A 16,986-nucleotide genomic window follows, 5' to 3' on the forward strand; every position below is an offset into this window, starting at 1 on the left:
CTGCTGAACTGAAACACACACTTTAAAAAGATGCACACATAAGTGGGTTTTGGTGCCCTCATCAGTATCCACTTCTCATTTGACAACCTGAAATTTTTGGGGCACTTGATTTGCAAAAAGGGACCACTGTGTTAAAAGAGGAAGACCATTATTAGATATTAATATATGAATCTCATTTAAAAACTGAAAAAATAATGCATCAATTGGCAATGCAGTAAAATCAGCCAGCTGAACTACAGAAGGTAGGGACTAAATGCTTAGTTAAATTCACTCCTTGAGAGGAAAGGGTAACTTCAGACAAAAAGAAGTTCACAGGGAGCACAAAGGATGCTTTTCATGCTAAGAAAACTAGATCTTTCTCTATAATAAAACTATATTCTTAAGATCTCTATAATAAAAATATATTCTTAGGAAAGGATTAGGAAGAACTAAGGAGTTTACACTACAAATGTTACTAGGCTGGATAGGGAAAAAGAGAAGCTGCTGGTAGTAGAAAGGTCTTTGGAAGTTAACAGTACTTACTCTTCATTGGTGTTGTTGCTAAAGTTGACATTGAACCTGGCCAAGGGCCAGTGACTGCAAGCAAGTTAAATAAAACACATTAAAGAGTGTAAAGACTGCTGGTATTTCACACACGTGTTTACCGACACAACAGACCGACTCACGAGCTTCTCACATACACTCTGATAAGATTATCAAGGTCCCTTTTTACTGCTTTGATAAGCCCCTTTGCATAACTACTTCAAGGCACCAGTTCCTTTTTGCCATGTGCCTGGCATACACATTTGTGACCACATCTGATGTCTGAAGCCTGTCCTTAGGCGTATTAGTGCATGGCAAGATGCACCTCACTATTTTTAGCCCTGTACTCATTGGGCTACTATTTTAAGCTTTCCTCAATCCTTTCAAGTCTTCTTCACAGATGCAGTGTCAAGGCTTGTGGATAAGTAACGAGCATACCTACCACTGCTGCAGAATTAAGCCTTCATGATACAACAACGGAGAGTTACTGTCAACCAGCAACAGCATAGAACTGAGAAGGCTCTGAGAATGGATGCTCTTAAATTCACTTCAAATAGCCTTATACAGAGGTTTGTTGGCCCAGGATCAATGTAGTTCTCTCTAATTACTTCCCATCTGCAGTTGTTACTGATCCAGACACCTGAGAAATCAGGCAACAATCTGGCTAATTCAATAAAACGTGCTCTTGAGCTGAATTTCTAAAGAGTAGATCAAGTGATAATAATAAGGCTGTGCTGCGGCTAATTCAATAAAATGTGCTCTTGAGCTGAATTTCTAAGGAGTAGATCAAGTGATAATAATAAGGCTGTGCTGGACCACAACAAATCAAAGTAACCTGTACAATGCACAGACCTTCAACGGTTTTTGCTTTAATCTGAATTACTTGCTGAGATTTTTGAAATTAATTACTTGCTTACCTACCAATCTTTAATTATGCAAAAAAATATGGGACTCTCTGCTTCAAAGCCTATGCCAAACAGAAAGTCAGCTTTTGTCTTAGGACTTCATTTTCCCATTTTAGCTGGAGTTAAATTTAAAACACTATATCAACCATTTATAAAGTAATAATAATTCATCAAATCAAAAACTGTAAACACATAAAGGCGTCTCTTTTGTTTTACTGGAAAAAAATTAAGACTAAGCCTGCCTTCCATACCAAAGACTGTGTATGTGCTAGTAAGTGAAATCAGCATCCAAACGATTTTGTCATTTCTGCATCAGAAACTTTCTGTATTGTTATCAGATGGACTTATGAGTAAGTATAACAAAGTAATGACACATTTTGCACAACTGCTTCTTTGAGTTTCCTAACACTTGCATATAATGCACATTAAGATCCTGAAAAAACAAAAGTAGAAACATCCTAGATTCTTGAAATAGAAATTGCATTCTCCCTCAGTCGAGAGCAGTTTAGCAACATCAAGTTGCGTATGATAAAATTCCAGTTCTGAGAAATCATTCTGCCTGAAGCAGCATGATCAAAATCCTTTACTTCATGATCTTGGTCACAGTGTGTTTGAGGGCGAAAGAGAAAGTCTGCTGAAAGTGCAGCACTTCAGTTAGTGAAGATTCCTGGGCAGCATTAGATACTCTGTTCATCTCCCATGCTAAGCTCCTTACCCTCTTCTTAAAATACAACTTACATCCTAATTACCAAGAAAACACCTTAACTTGAGTCATCTTCACTTAAAGTACAAACATGTCTTCTTACCTGTTTGCTCCCCCGGGCCGCTCACGGGCACCCAGAAAGGAGCGGATATTGCTTTGCCTGGTGGACACCTCTACGAGCTCCGGCCCTCTGATACGTTCTAGGAAAGAATCAGGCCTTTGGTCTTCATGGTGCAAGTGTCTCATGGCCCATGACCTTACAGATAAGACAAATCGTGACAGCCTGCATGGAACACACATACAAAATCAACTGAACCAGACAGGAACGTGAGATGCCTTAAAACATCCACACAAACACCAGCCCAGGAGTATTTTTCTCCACATCTCCACCTGTTACGAAATTAAATTTGATAGAGTAACTGTGTGAACCCAGTCACTTTCCACAATTTCACAGATCACTAACTGCAGTGGATCAGAAAAATACCTCATGCAACAGTTCCTATTCTACTGTATCAGCTCTGCAAGAGCAACAGAATATTCTTGCTGAGTATGGGGCCTTTACATCTCAAAGTGAAGTCTATCAGATTCAGGTGTCTTAGATCCTTGAGAATTTCCATTCAAGAGCCATATTATGCTACACTCATATTTAAATTGCTAGGCATTCACGTTTACATCAGAAACTTCCTTGTATATTCAGAGTATATATAACTGTAGCTACACACACATGTAATTCAAACTGTCCTGAAAAAGGGTAAAGGAAACTATAAACAAAGATTAAAATGCAAGTTCTCAGTATTAATTTATATATTCATGTGCTTTATTTTTACACAAAAGACACATCTATAATCTTTTTTTCATCTAAACTCAACTTCTTGCAGACTTTGTAATCTACATCTGGCAGTGTCATTATCCGACAAGCAAACAGGGAAATACTAGTTTATTCTCCACTACTCAAAAGGCTGAAGTGTAAACAATACTCTTTAACCCTAGTTTTAAAATAATTTTGTTCTTTGCTCTTTGAAAAACACTATGCTTAAACTGACTGTGATCTGTGCTGTGTCCAACAATGGTATCTGAAGGCAGAGCCCTGCAGACTCGGATGCAAAGTAGACACAATAAGGTTTTGAAGCTCCACTGGGACAGGTTTAAGTCCCAGTAAATTAAACAATTTAAGACAATGGTTGGCTTTAATGTTGCTGGCTAAGGCTCCAAATGCATTATAAACGTAACTGGATTCTAAAAACTGAGAGAAATTCTTGCACTCAAAACACAAGATCCCTCTTCTCCTCCCTTGCCAGAGCCATCTACCAAAATGGAACAATCATTATGTTTTATTTGATAGGAAACAAACATTGCACCAGCTATCAGCCAGAACCAAACACTTACCCATTTATTTTACAGTCGGCCTCACTTCATGCATTTCCCCAGCATTTAATGTATTTTCAGATACAATTATGTAAAAATAATTTATTTTTTTATATTTGACAAATTTGTTTGGGCTTATTCAGCCTCTCTCAGATTCAGAGATTTTTATTAGAAGTAAGTAAGTGATGAATCAAGGTCAAATGCAACTTCTGTTACTTCTTATAGACTTTCTTCAGCTGGACTCCATCCATTTTCTTGGAAAGCAACGGCTCTTGTTTCTTTGCCTCCAAATTGTGACCAGTCTCTTTCAGCAAATTGAACTTAATACTGGAAATTATATTAGTTAGTATGTTACCTTGCCATTGCTCCCCTGCCCGTGAAGGAGCTCGCCTGGGATTCAGGTACATGCCTTCCCTCCACAGAAACGACTCCCTGCAGTTCTGAGGGTGCATCCTCATACAGTGAATGGGTTCTGCAAAAACAAGTTGGTTTTTTAAGAATTCCACGCAGACTTCACCAGACTTCCCCCCATCTGGTTCTCTCCACCACTGCATCAGGAAACAGTCCAGCAAATTGTCCTCTCCCTAGTAATACAGCATGTATTTGATAACCATATTGCTAAGCCCATGTTCCTACTCTTCTGGAGCCATCCAGTATGAATTGAAGTCAGTAGAGGCTCTGCAAGACATTCTAGCAAGCTCAGAAGCTAAAGACTACTTATTAGCACTTACAAAAATCAGCATTTGAGAAAAATAGATGAAATTTTAGTCTCATCTTCCGGTAATGGCGTTCTGAAATTGACTTCACTGGAACCTGGACTTTATTAGGGTTCACTCCAGGTTTATTTTTATAGTACTCCTCGGTTTTCTCTGTGTTTTTGAGTCTTCAGTATTCACTTTTACAAGACTTTGTTACATCCATTAAGGATCACTTTTCTCCCCCTTTGTAATGCAAACAAGAACTCTCCCATGAGTCTGTTAATCTGTGTTGCCAGGAAAACACTGACTAAAATGATACTTGCAGTATCTTCATAACAACTGGAAACAGCATTTTGAATACCCACAAGAGGATAATTAGCAGCTCAATTTTATGTGCACTCACAGCTCAGAAACTAACAGACTTGAAACTTCATTATTTCTACCCAAAGAACAACGCTAAAATAGATCCTGACGGTCCCAGGATTCTCAACTATTAGCTGTTTTCTACTTCTCCTCCAATAACAAAACACCAACAGATATAATTTAGTATTGAAAAACTTTTATAACCTAGTTTATGTTGCCAGTGCTGAGAATATTGTGGTTGCCAAAGTTAACGTCCTTCTATGGGACAGTGAACAAACTCATGGAACAGACACTCATTACAGACTGACAGATACATAAAGCCCACACTCAGCCCAAGAACTCTCTCGAGATGAATGCTGTGAGAATAGTACAGTTTGTCCACCCTTTTTTACTGTTTCCTGGAGAAACTGCCTACAGACCTGCTAGAGAAAGGGTACTGGACTAGTCAGTCTTTCAGACTGCACTACTATGGCTGGTTTTAAGAACTTTTATTCCTGTTTACAGAATAATATACATTTTGTGAGATGTTAGCAATAAATTCTAATATTGTTAATGGCCATGACTAATTAGCATCTAAGTTCCCATTACAGCCAATGGCCATCTCAGAGCTTAAGTCAGCTGCTACAGAATAGGAGTCTGGTACCATTTGGAACATCTCACAATACTTTATTGGACCTCTCCAGGGCACATAGGTCTCTCCTCACATCCACCAGCACCAGCTAAACACTTCAAATACTCTATGGTATCTCAAATAGCATTAGCCACCTATTTTAGGCAACTAAATACCTCTCATAATCATGAGAGGCGAAGAAGCCTGCAGAGTTACTGAATTTCAGGGTAAGCTGAGCAGTTCCCTGCATGCTGCTGACCATCAGTACTGACTACATCCCCACTCAGGACAGCAGGAACATAGGCACCCACTCACATGAAGACACCGAAATCCAGATGTCTGCAGGGCACTGCTGAATCCTACGTCCAACCTTGAGATAGCCAACCTGTGTCTATAAGCCAATGGGCTGCCTCTCCTATTTGAGCTGTTTCTACACAGAGGCTGGGTTTTAAGAATGGAGTTTTGTTTGTTATTTTTCGGGTTTTTTGATTTTTTTTAACAAAATGAACCAACTTTATAACACGCTACAGAGTTAAGGATATGGGCACATGAATCACTGCAGCATAAATGAGCACAGCATTTTACAGATCAGTAGCAGCTTTCTGTTAACTGTTGCAGTGAATGCTTTTTCTTGGTAACGCCTCATTTCACAGCAGAAAAGTGCTTAAGCACATCCCTAGCACTAAGCATAAATTTAACACCCACTGACTTTAATAAGAACTAAGTAATGTGTTTAATTGCTTTGTTGAACTATAGCTAACAGGAGCTGGAGGAAGGTAAAGGCAAAGAAGAAATGCTGTTACTCTAGAAAATGTGGTGCTTTTATCCCAAAGTCTATAGTTGCATATTTTAATACCAGAAGAGCTAAAATTCTGGATGGTTTCTGTCTTTTGGTACAGACATATTCTGAACCAAATCTGAGTTTAAAAAAATATATAACAAAAATTTTGAATGGTATTACAAAGATATTGCATACATCTTACTAGCAATCATTTCAACAATCCAAAAATCTTAAATGTGAGATCTCTTTTACAGAGCAAGACTGTATCTTTTTATTCATCTATGAACTCCTGCAATTAATGCTGATAATATCAAACTTTCTTTTAAATAAATGCCTCTTCAAGACCATCACCATGATGATACAGTGAAATTCATATTTCAGTTCCTCTATCTGTCAAAGTCACTGCCTCTGAAATTGCAGATGACCACAGGGATTTAATTCTACATTCAAACCTTGATAACCCCACTCTCACACCCCTGCCAGTAATTCCATGCTGTGAACTGCCAATCACTTACATCCGCTACAAATAGGACACTTAAAAAAAGGAGAGGAAGAGGCTCATTTTGATCTGTGTTTTCACTTTTCCTAAGACATGACTTAATGGAGAGAAAGGGACAGGGCTCTTGTAAATCTCCCTAAGGAGACCACGGGGTAGTGTAACTATATCAAGCAAGCCTTACTGTGCAGAACAAATCAGGTCCACTTTCAGTACTGCAGGTACACCTGTGCGACAGAAGGTATCATGGAAGCAAAGCAAGAAGAAAAAAAGGAACAATTCAAACAGAGCATCCATAGTAGCTGCTAGGGACATGCAATCCAAAAATCCTCATAATACAGGGAGTCCTATCAGCCCATCAGGATTCTGGGTGCTCTAGTCTGGGTATGCATTTGAACAGCAAGAGACAATCTGACAAGGTCCACATAGAGGAGGTGGTTGGCCCTAACAAGCCAAAAGCAGAAAACTTTTTCCAGTCTTCACAGATGCTATGGATAATCCGACATCCTTCTGCAGGCCCAGCAGGCTTTGCCCAGTCTAGAAGAATGACTGCTACTGTGCAAAAGGTAAGTGCAAGCTCACTGGCACGTTTCAAACAGCCACTTTAAAACTATCAAAACTAGAGAAAGGTAAATGTAAAGAAACTATTACATTTCCTCTGTACAGGGAGAGACTCTGAAAATCCAGTACAAAAATACTGATATTCTTTATACACTACAGACTTTCCCTATCACAGGAACTAGGCAATTTGCAGAGGCTGCTTTTAAAAAAACTTCCCAAGGCTTTTCACTGCATGGTGCTGGAAGGATCTTTTTTTTCACCAGATCCTACATACTCTGTTGGAAGCACAGACCCTGCTGTCTGTGTGGTGACTCAAGAAAGAGGTTTCTTTTTAATGAGTTAATGTAATTCCCACTGATGTGAAAATGGGCTTTATTCCTTAGGTGATACAGCTCCTGGTTCCAAAACGGCAAGCCATGACAACCTCCCTGTGTCCATCTCTCCTGTACTTGGGATATATGTGTTTAAGTCAGTTAAGTGCACTGGGTCAACAATCTCATGACACAGTGTTCCCATAATTCTAGCTCCCATGCCTGGAGATACAGGAGTTCCACAAATTATGGAGTAATCTATCCTCTTGACTGTGATGAAAGGAAAATGTTACCTGATATAGCCATTTTCAATCCTTTCGATATCTTCATCAATAGTTCTGACAGACAGGCTGTGCATACCAGGGTAGGAGTGCTGGGTGTTGATTTTTGCCATTTTGCTTTACATATCAACATCTACATGACAGCTGAAATGGGAAAAAAAAAACTTATGAAGGCTGCAAAAGGAATGTCCTCGGTACTTAAAAAGAGTTCTTTATTAGAACAGTGGAACAGCAAAAAGCAATTTCAACCATTTGAAGAACAGTCAGTGATATTTACACACACATATGACACGTGTTTCTTGATTTATTTGCAGTAGACAGAAAAAAAAAGTGTTGGTAAAAGTCTAACAAAGATTCATCATGACCAAAGAAAAGGGTTACATGACACTATATTCTTTTAGTCTCCGGGCTTTATGGATACCTACACTGTCATACCTATTATCCATAGTGAAATTGCATTTAAAATCTCATTAAAAGGAGGTTAGTTAGGAAGTCAACCAAAAAAAGCCAGGTAATGCATGTGCTAGGACAACCCATTCCACTTTACCTTAATTCCCTTGTCCTAATTTTATCTATGATTAAGCTTTTTATTCCAAAAATCCATACCAACCAAGCATATAATTAATGACATTCATCCCTCAGTTTATTATAGGCCATGCTATAGTTCTATATTATTAAAACTCTGCCCTAAATACACCCTAGGGGATTTTATTATCCTGGTTCAAAACAGTCTCTGTTAAGATATTTAGCAGCTCATCTCCTACAGGTTTTACAAAATTTATCTGAATTCCTTTCCAGATTTGATCTTCAATGCCTTTCCAAATTCATATCATATCTACCACTTGCAAAACAAGTTTTAAGACTCAAGACAAGTGTCTTACAAATGCGGACTGAAAGACTTTCAGTGAAAGCTTTGAATTTTTAGCAAAGGAAAAATATAAGTTTTGAAACTCCATTCAGGAGCCTTTTTTGTTTGAAATATTACTAGAATGAAAATCTCTCAGGATCAATTAACTCCCTCAGACAAGGTAGTGTCCATTTTTCACCTGTAATCCTCTGTTTTACTGACCACACAAGATTCACCTGTAACAGCAAATGAAATACAGATCTTTCAGAAACTGTGACCTGAATTATTCCTGGAGCAAAGCTCACTATCCATGATTAGAATGTTATGCATTCACTTTCTTAAAAAACAGATACCTGACTTACCCTCCACTCAATTCCCAGACAATTAAAGAAAACCATGTACAACTTTTAAAATCATTTAATATATTTTAAATATTTTTTTCATTCAGAAATCATGAAATTACTCTAGAAACAGCCTTGGGCATCACTTAATATCCAAAATTTTTATTAGTATTTCCCATTACTAATTTTGCCTCAGTGTAAAGCAGTTAATGTCTAACTGTGTCTCACCTTAAACTGAGCCTTGTTCATGCCAATTAGCTGAAGTTTTATTGTGGAAAAAATGCATTTTTATTACACATGGATATAAAAAAATTGAATTCTTTCAACCCATATTCAGACTGGAATGTTCGCTCAGAAGAATCAACTCTAAAGTGCAGACAATTTATGCTAAAAACATAACTCAGAGTTTTAAAAGCTTGATGGTGGGAAGAATTATTCATAAGATAAATAACAAAGCATTAAACCTTTTTTCTAAAGATGTAATTTCAGCACAAACTTAGTTAATTCAGTAAACTTAACTGAGTTAAGTTCTTGACTAGTTCTGACACTTGACACAACAGTTACAGTCAGTTCTGGTGAGTCACAGTCAGATTGATGTCTACCTACAGCAGTTCTTAAAAACAAGGGTCACCTGGTTTATAACCTCCAACAAAGTAAGTAACTGTTAAAACAATAAAACTGTTAAAACATTTAAAGCATGAGCTAATAAAACCCTTCCAAAGTCTTGGGATGATGTAGATAATTTGCTACCAACACCATGTATTCCCTCACTGAGAAGATACATTGCTTCTGAAAGTGGAGATCAGTGAACAGGGCCTTTCTGTGTTTCAGATGCTGTAGGGGTGGCATTTGGATTTCCAGACACATTTGTGCATCAGTACCCGACAGTTTGGCTAAAAAACATTAAGCACAGTATTTCCTTAAATTTAAAACTGAAATGGCTGAAATTGGGTATTACTAGTCTGGAATTAAACACTTTTAATTGATACTGGAATTAGATATTCTAAATCTCCTGAAAGGCTTGACTGTGCCAGTGGAGCACTGAATACAGGAAACCTTACTTAGACTTCCAAAGGCTTGGCCACTGAAGAAGAAAAAGCAAGTAATAGCGTATGAAGCCAAACACTACTTTGAGTTAAATGAACGATAAGACAGAAGGCAAGAACAGTATTAAATAGCCACCTTCACCACTACAAAAGTTTAATAACAGTATTCCTCAGGGCTCTGTAGGAAAGCCTGTTGTTAATGATGCTGATGAAAAGAAGGAGTGGCGATACAGTAAGATCTCAGAAGGGTAAAAAATTCTATAGGCAAGAGAAACAAAAGGAGTGCAGGGAACCCTCACGGTGGCCCACATCAACTACAGCAATTTTTCAATCTGATGACAAGTGATATGCAACACAGGCAAATGGAAGTCCATGAATAAAGGCAAAAAGCATGTAAGCTACTGCCCTACAAGCTTCCAAATGAACCATATGCTCTCAGAAAGGGAACCTGAAAGGGTAGATTTGGATTAAATACTAGGAAGAAATTCTTCACTGTGATGGTGTTGAAACACGGGACCATGTTGCCCAGAGAAGTTGTGGCTGGACTGCTTGTTTCTAGGATGGCAGCAGATAGGGATTGGTGACCTTTCCATGCAGGAGGTTGTTTGGAAGAGGTAAAAAACATCTTCTCCCCCCAGAGATTGCCCAGACAAGTTGTGGAGGCTCCCTTCAAGTGTTCAAGGCCAGGCTGGATGAGGCTCTGGGCAACCTGGCCTAGTGGGAGTTGGAACTACATGGCCCTTATGGTCCCTTCCAACCCAAACCATTTTATGAACTTATGACGTATGTACAGCTCAGTGAAACAGCGTGCTCACTGCAGGGCAGGCTTGCTGACACAACAACTCACAGTGTATACATGGAACGTGTTGATGACACAAAAACCACTAAAACTGCTCCATGAAACAACAGTGCAGACTTATCTGGAACACTCTTAAGTCCTTCTCTTAAACAGAAAGGATAAAGCAAGGATAACAGCATGGCAAGAATGATTGAGGACACAGAAAAGGGAGAGAAGGAAAATGGGGCTTGCTCACCCTAGAAAGTGAACACTAGAAAGCTATAAATTAAAAATAAGTAAAATTTCAGCTCATTTCAGAACCCTTACAATAATTTCAGCTGCAAAATTCGCATTCAATATACAGTGTGATCTGAACTCTTATTCTGCACTATATTGGAGAAAAGGAGGGGGGGAAAATTTCCCAGAAATACAACTCTACTATTAATCAATAAAATACATTAATATATTTTTGGAAGGAGGTAGGAAGAGTGGATGAGTGTGTGTTACTTGTGCCCAGCTGTGGTAGAGAGAGACTAAATGCAGGACTGACAGAAATAAACAGTGTAGTAATTTGGATACAGTGCAGGTGCTGAGACCTCCTGAAGCAACATGGTTTGGCACTGCATAAAGCAGTCTGGCACTGCCTAAAATTCTGACAAATTACTGGCTATCTGATAAAGGAGAAATATTTGTTCCTTCTAGGCCTCTAAGGATCCTAATGATAAATGTGTTTAATAGTCATGGGAGGAGACTGGCCTTTCAACCTTGCATTCAAAATATGGCAAGCAACCAACAAGAGAGCAGCTTAACAGGAGTCAGCCAGCAGGAAAGTCCTGAAGAGTCGTGAGGCTCAGCAAACACCTTCTGCAGGGCCATGGACAGACGGCTCTGACCATCTGGGACCTGCAATCCCAAAACTGCCACAAAACGCTGGGTCTTACAAGGCAGTTTTAAGAAGTGAGTAGAGCTCGGTTTCATATTTAAAACCACAATTGTTAGGGTAGAATGGTGGGTTGGCTTTGGCTGGCTGTCAGATGCCCACCCAGCTGCTATCGCACTTCCCGTCCTCAGCAGCCCAGTGGGAGAAAGTAAGATGAGGATGCTCATGGGTCAAGAAAAAAAACAGGGAGAAAAACGACATTGGAAGACCAACTGTCATCACAAGCAAAAAGGGATCAAATTTGGGGAAAACTCAATTTATTACAAATTAAAATAGATTTGGATGGTGAGAAACAAAGACAAAACGCTCCACCACTCATTTTTCCCCAGATTCAACTTCACCCTTACATTCCCAACTCCTCCACCTCCTCTACCCTACCCAGCAGCACAAGGGGTGGGAAATGGGAGGCTGCAGTCAGTCCATAATGCTTCCTCCCTGCCACTCCTTCCTCCTCACACTGTGCCCCTGATCCAGTGTGGGTCCTTACTGCAGGCTGCAGTCCTTCACAAAGTGCTCCAGTGTGGGTCGTCTCCATAGGCTGCAGTCCTGCAGGATAAACCTGCTCCAGTGTGAGTCCTCCACGGACCACAGTTCTTGTCAGGAGAACTTGTTCCTGCATAGGCTCCTCTTCGCTGGCTGCAGTCTGCTTCAGGAAATACCTGGCTCCACCAAAGGGTCCTCCACAGTGGATGTCTGCTCCATCATGGTTCCCTCCAAGGGCTGCAGGGGAATCCTGCTCCAGCACCCAGAACACCACATCTGCTCCTTCTTCTCTGACCTTGGTTTCTGCAGAAACGGTTTTCACCCTTTTTTTTCCCCTCAGTCCCCATACACTGCATTTGTGGTATCCTACTTTTTCTTCAATGCTTTTTCCCTAAAGTGACACCATCTTGGCCGCAGGGGATGAGTTGGAGCTGGCTGGAGCCGTCTGTGTCCAGCACAGGCAGCCCTGGCTGCTGTACAAGGGGCCCCACAGCCCCTGCCAGCCCCTGGGCACTGCACCCACCCCACACTGGTACCCGCCTTTTATAAAAAAGTATCTCCTACCTGGGAACTACACTCACTGCTCTGGATATTTAAAGCCAGTAATTACACTGAGGGTAAAACTTGATTACCTAAAGGCTGACAAGTCTGGTACTAAGTTAGGCACTTAGAACAGGTATTTATCTTACAAGTGAGTTAACAAGAGAAACAGATGGACAGACAGACACATAGTCCTCTGAGCCTCAGTCTAGTCACCAGCAAAGTAAAACTTGAATCCCTCCTAGCTCTTGAAAGATTGACATCTTTACCAATGCATTAAGCAGAATTTTAACACGCTTTTTCACCTAGACTTTTTTCCTTGCTACCAAATGTACTTACCTGAAAGAGACGAATAATAAATCCACACTCAAGAACACTGCATTTCAATGCCTACATCACTGAGACTGAAACTACAGATAAACAAGATAGATGTATTATTGTACTAAAAATGTAACAAATTATATACATTAGTGATAGCACTCTCTACTTGAAATGCAAATGTTCATGCTCTTTTATCCTCTTCCTTTTGGATTCAATAGCAATTGAGGTTTTGTGTCCAACTATTTTAAATGCACTGTCTGGTACAAAATAAGTATTTTTAACAAGACAGCCAGTTGTTTGACAACAAATATGAGTTCAAGTAACATATGAAAATTTCGGATTCACATAAGTATTTCCTAGTTTTGAAAATCAGGTTCTATTATCTCTTTAGAACTACATCATTAAAGACCTAGAACTAGAGCTACGAAGGCTGTAGTATCTAAATTTTAGGAACTTTGCCATCGAGTAGATTTCCTAAAGTAGGCATGCAGAAATGCAGGTAAGCAGGAATAAGGCACTAAGAAGGACACTACATATGCAAAATGACTGAAGCTAAATTGGGATACCGAGAATTACTGGGCTTCCAACTCCAGCCCAGAAGGAGCGGTACCCAACTCACAGCCTAAGTCCCCTCTTTCGCAAGTCAATTCACCTGCTTGCAGCAAATTGCATTGTGCTGAGCAGCTGCACCTCAAAAATGAGAAACCTTTCAAGTGTGCTTCAAATTAAGCAAGCCAAAACCAGTTTTCCTCCTTTTTCCAGAGCCTGCTACCAGAAGATTATGGGATACACATAACTTTCTCATGGGTTTTCAGTGCTCTGAGAACATGTATGGCAGCAGGAGTATCTGTTTTCAGCACCCACTGCAATCTGGACAGAGTCAAGACCTCTGAGCAGCTTTGCGGCTTGGGTTTCAGACAATTTAGCACCTTTTTTTTGCAGGAAAAAAAAACCCAACACACAGGCACACACTTTAATAACACAAATTATAACAAATTTAGGAAGTTGATAGCTATCAGCTAAGCCATCAAAGTGAGCTCTACAGCCTGTCAAACATCTGTGAAAGAACTTTGAATTACTGTAGTCTCTCTCTCAAGAGCATTGAGAGTTCATGTTTGGGCTACTCTAGCAGTTCCCTTTTGGGGCAGAATATGTCAACCCACCCCAACTTAATTCAAAATTGCTAACCAACCAAGAATTAATACATCTGATATGAAGTAAATATAGTTGTTAATCAGGTGATAATGACAGATCAAGCTATTTATACCACCACTTTGTATTCTTAAAGCTTATTTACTTAGAGTAAAAGGACTACAGAAAGAAAATATAGCAGAATTCAAAAAACAGCTTTTCAAGGTGAAATATGTATCACCATCACAAAGTAAAAGATGACTTTACATGCAATTTTGTAATGGATCCTATGTGTTTGTGTAGTTGTTAAATACTGTTGCTCTTGAAGCTTTCAGCATTTTATTTATTGCTATGGAAGCAGTGATAAGCTGCATAGGATCACTTACATCACTTTAGTTAAGACACATTCCAAATCCTCACACAGCCTTTCAGGTTCAACCCTGATAAGTCTTTGGGATTTATTCTGGGATTTGACCTCCACCTACATGATCCTTGTTATATCACTTGCTAATAGTTGTAGCTCAGCTGGGCATTATGTATCTTGTGTATGCTATGTGTGACAGGCTGCAGCTCCAATGATTCAGTACTGGCAACAAATGGACCTCAAAGACTGGACACTGGAACTTTTAAGTACCTTCTTAGATTTGATTTGAAGAGAAGGCACAACCTTTGCTTCAATGATTTGGAGGTTTGTAAATTCACCTGCAGACTGGACTCTGGCACACTCTCACGGAAATCAGCTTTGTATGAAGGCTATTGTATCAAGCCCAGGGATTTGAAAAAGCAACCAGCAGTACACCTTACCCTCACGAATTCATTACAGTTTAAATCAATAATTCTTAAATTCTAGGACCTCTTTTAAAAGCACACTTTTCAAAATTTATTACTCTCTGCTACATCATATTGCATTTTCTACAGTCTACAAGCACTGCCATCTCCTGAGAATGCACATAATTTATATGCACAGCCTAGTAGCCTCAGTACCAAAGGTGTCAAATTCTCTACCTTTCACAAGTACTTTAGATGTGCATGCACCTCACAAAGCACTTCACTATTCATGTATGTATAATTTATAGTCTTAGAATGAAATGCACATGATTACCTTTGATCTATTTGATGGCTGAGTCTCTGGCACCTTGTAGTACTAAAATAATCATTTAAATAAATTTAATTATTTGGACTGAGTTTTCCTTCTGTAACTATGAACTCTTAGCAATGCAGTTCAATTTTCTAAGATTTACTAAAGTTTTCTGCAGACCATCTTCTGCAGATGAATTATTTTTTAGATTGGACGCTTTTCAGGAGAAACTAGCTGTGGATGTTGAATTTAACATTGTAAATTAAAACATAGTAAGTTAAAAACTACAGCTGCCTGGACAATCAAGTCACATGGTGTTGTTTCTGTTGCCAGTATGGTGCAGGTATCCACGTTTCTGTACAGCAAGTAAGCTCTGTGCAAGGCTTCTGTAGCCCACTGTTTAAAATTCACCGGTTCTGCCAACATCTGCTGTCAGTGCATTCATGTACCAAGGTAACTCTTAAAAGTGAACATAGCAGGGGCATGAATCCAGCATGAACACAGCAGGTTTACACTCCTGAATTCGTGCCTATAAAATAAATATGTATGTTTGCATGTGTGCACGTGCATACGTGTGAATGTTACCCATTTAAATTCACTCCCTGCCCACTTTATGTGAACGATCGGAGCCATCCCATTTGGCTGGGGAAGGGAAGCACGAGAGGTAATCGTGTCACGTTTCACAAGCAGTAACGAGGCATCCTACCGAAGAGGATTTAAGAGATGCTAATGAAAGGAGATGGCAACATTAGAGAAGGCTGCAGGAAACTGGGATATATAGAAGGCAAAGCTGAGAGATGCTGATATGGAAGGATGACATATAATTTTTTAAAGCTGATGTGTTCTTCCCTCAAGTCATGCACTACTTGTTTACCATGATCACCCTTGCTGATTCGACATCCTGACAGTCCCATTATCATCTGCAACATGTATTTTTCTAATCAGATGGCTTTAGCATGCATGCTCAATGAAAACAACATGAGAAATACCAGAGGAAAAAAAACACTGTGCTGACTGAAGACACACAGTTATGCTATTTCGAAAGCTATAACATCTGAAACTACACTTTGCTCAGTTGTAACAATGAAAATTACAGATTTTAAATGTGCTTTGAATGCAACAACTACGAATCTGGAAAACAAAATACAGCTAAAACAGGTAGTTCAAGAGGTACCAATATTTACATTTAACATTATTTCTTCAGAGATCTAAATATTCAGGCCATTTTTCCTTGTCTTCTTCTGACTTTTTCCTCTTGGCAAATGAGGGGACCTTGCATTAGAGAAAGACACTGATTATAGTTATTATTATATCTTGCACATTCTTAGGAAGACTATGGTCTGGATTACACTACAGGAGTTTTATAAAAGATGTCATATTGCTAGAAACAAGGTCAGTTTATTGGAACTACCAGGAATCACTGGAAAATTATTCCCTTTCACTGCTTGCAGTATTTGCTAGCATTTTCTTTATACAGGGTTTGACAGCCTCATTGCTTACACCACAGGCACCAGACAGTGGAGAAGTTAAGAGACACATGGAACAAGCTGGTAAAATTAAGCCTCAGTCAACAGGAGTGGATAAGTCCCCTCAGCCCCACTTCTGTTCAGATTTGTGCCCTGAATCCAGTTTAATTGTTAAGTACAGATCTCTGCATCAATTAATCAAATTAACACTTTTCTTCAAAATTAAATAAATACAGCTTACGTTTCCATTTCAAGCTTCTGAACTAAGGCTTAGAACCGAAGTCTGATGCAGGACACGATGCCACTCTCATGGGCATGACAGAAAGGGAGGCTTACTGCCTCCTGCTTCAGACTCACCTGCCCACGCTTTTCCCCGCAGCATCCGAACTCTGGCGCTCCGTCCGTCCGTCCGTCCGCCT

At 39.5% G+C, this 16,986-nt stretch overlaps 1 protein-coding gene across 3 annotated transcripts in view; it reads right to left on the reverse strand.

Moving 5' to 3' along the window:
- Positions 1–16,986, reverse strand: part of CNGA3 (cyclic nucleotide gated channel alpha 3) — a 30,753-nt gene extending 13,767 nt beyond the window's left edge. Inside the window, exons 1-5 of one of the 3 annotated variants that reach the window (XM_017737008.1) lie at positions 16,925–16,986; positions 7,609–7,740; positions 3,851–3,967; positions 2,234–2,386; positions 523–576 (exon numbers count right to left, since the gene is read on the reverse strand). In XM_017737008.1, the coding sequence (XP_017592497.1) occupies positions 523–576; positions 2,234–2,386; positions 3,851–3,967; positions 7,609–7,709 (425 nt within the window). In that variant the 5' untranslated portion in view covers positions 7,710–7,740; positions 16,925–16,986. Of the gene's footprint in view, positions 1–522; positions 577–2,233; positions 2,414–3,850; positions 3,968–7,608; positions 7,741–16,924 lie in introns of all 3 variants that reach the window. The other 2 variants (XM_008635797.2, XM_017737009.1) reach the window with 2 other exon arrangements.

The sequence above is a fragment of the Corvus brachyrhynchos genome, unplaced genomic scaffold, assembly GCF_000691975.1.
Source record: "Corvus brachyrhynchos isolate BGI_N302 unplaced genomic scaffold, ASM69197v1 scaffold83, whole genome shotgun sequence".
NCBI lineage: Eukaryota > Metazoa > Chordata > Aves > Passeriformes > Corvidae > Corvus > Corvus brachyrhynchos.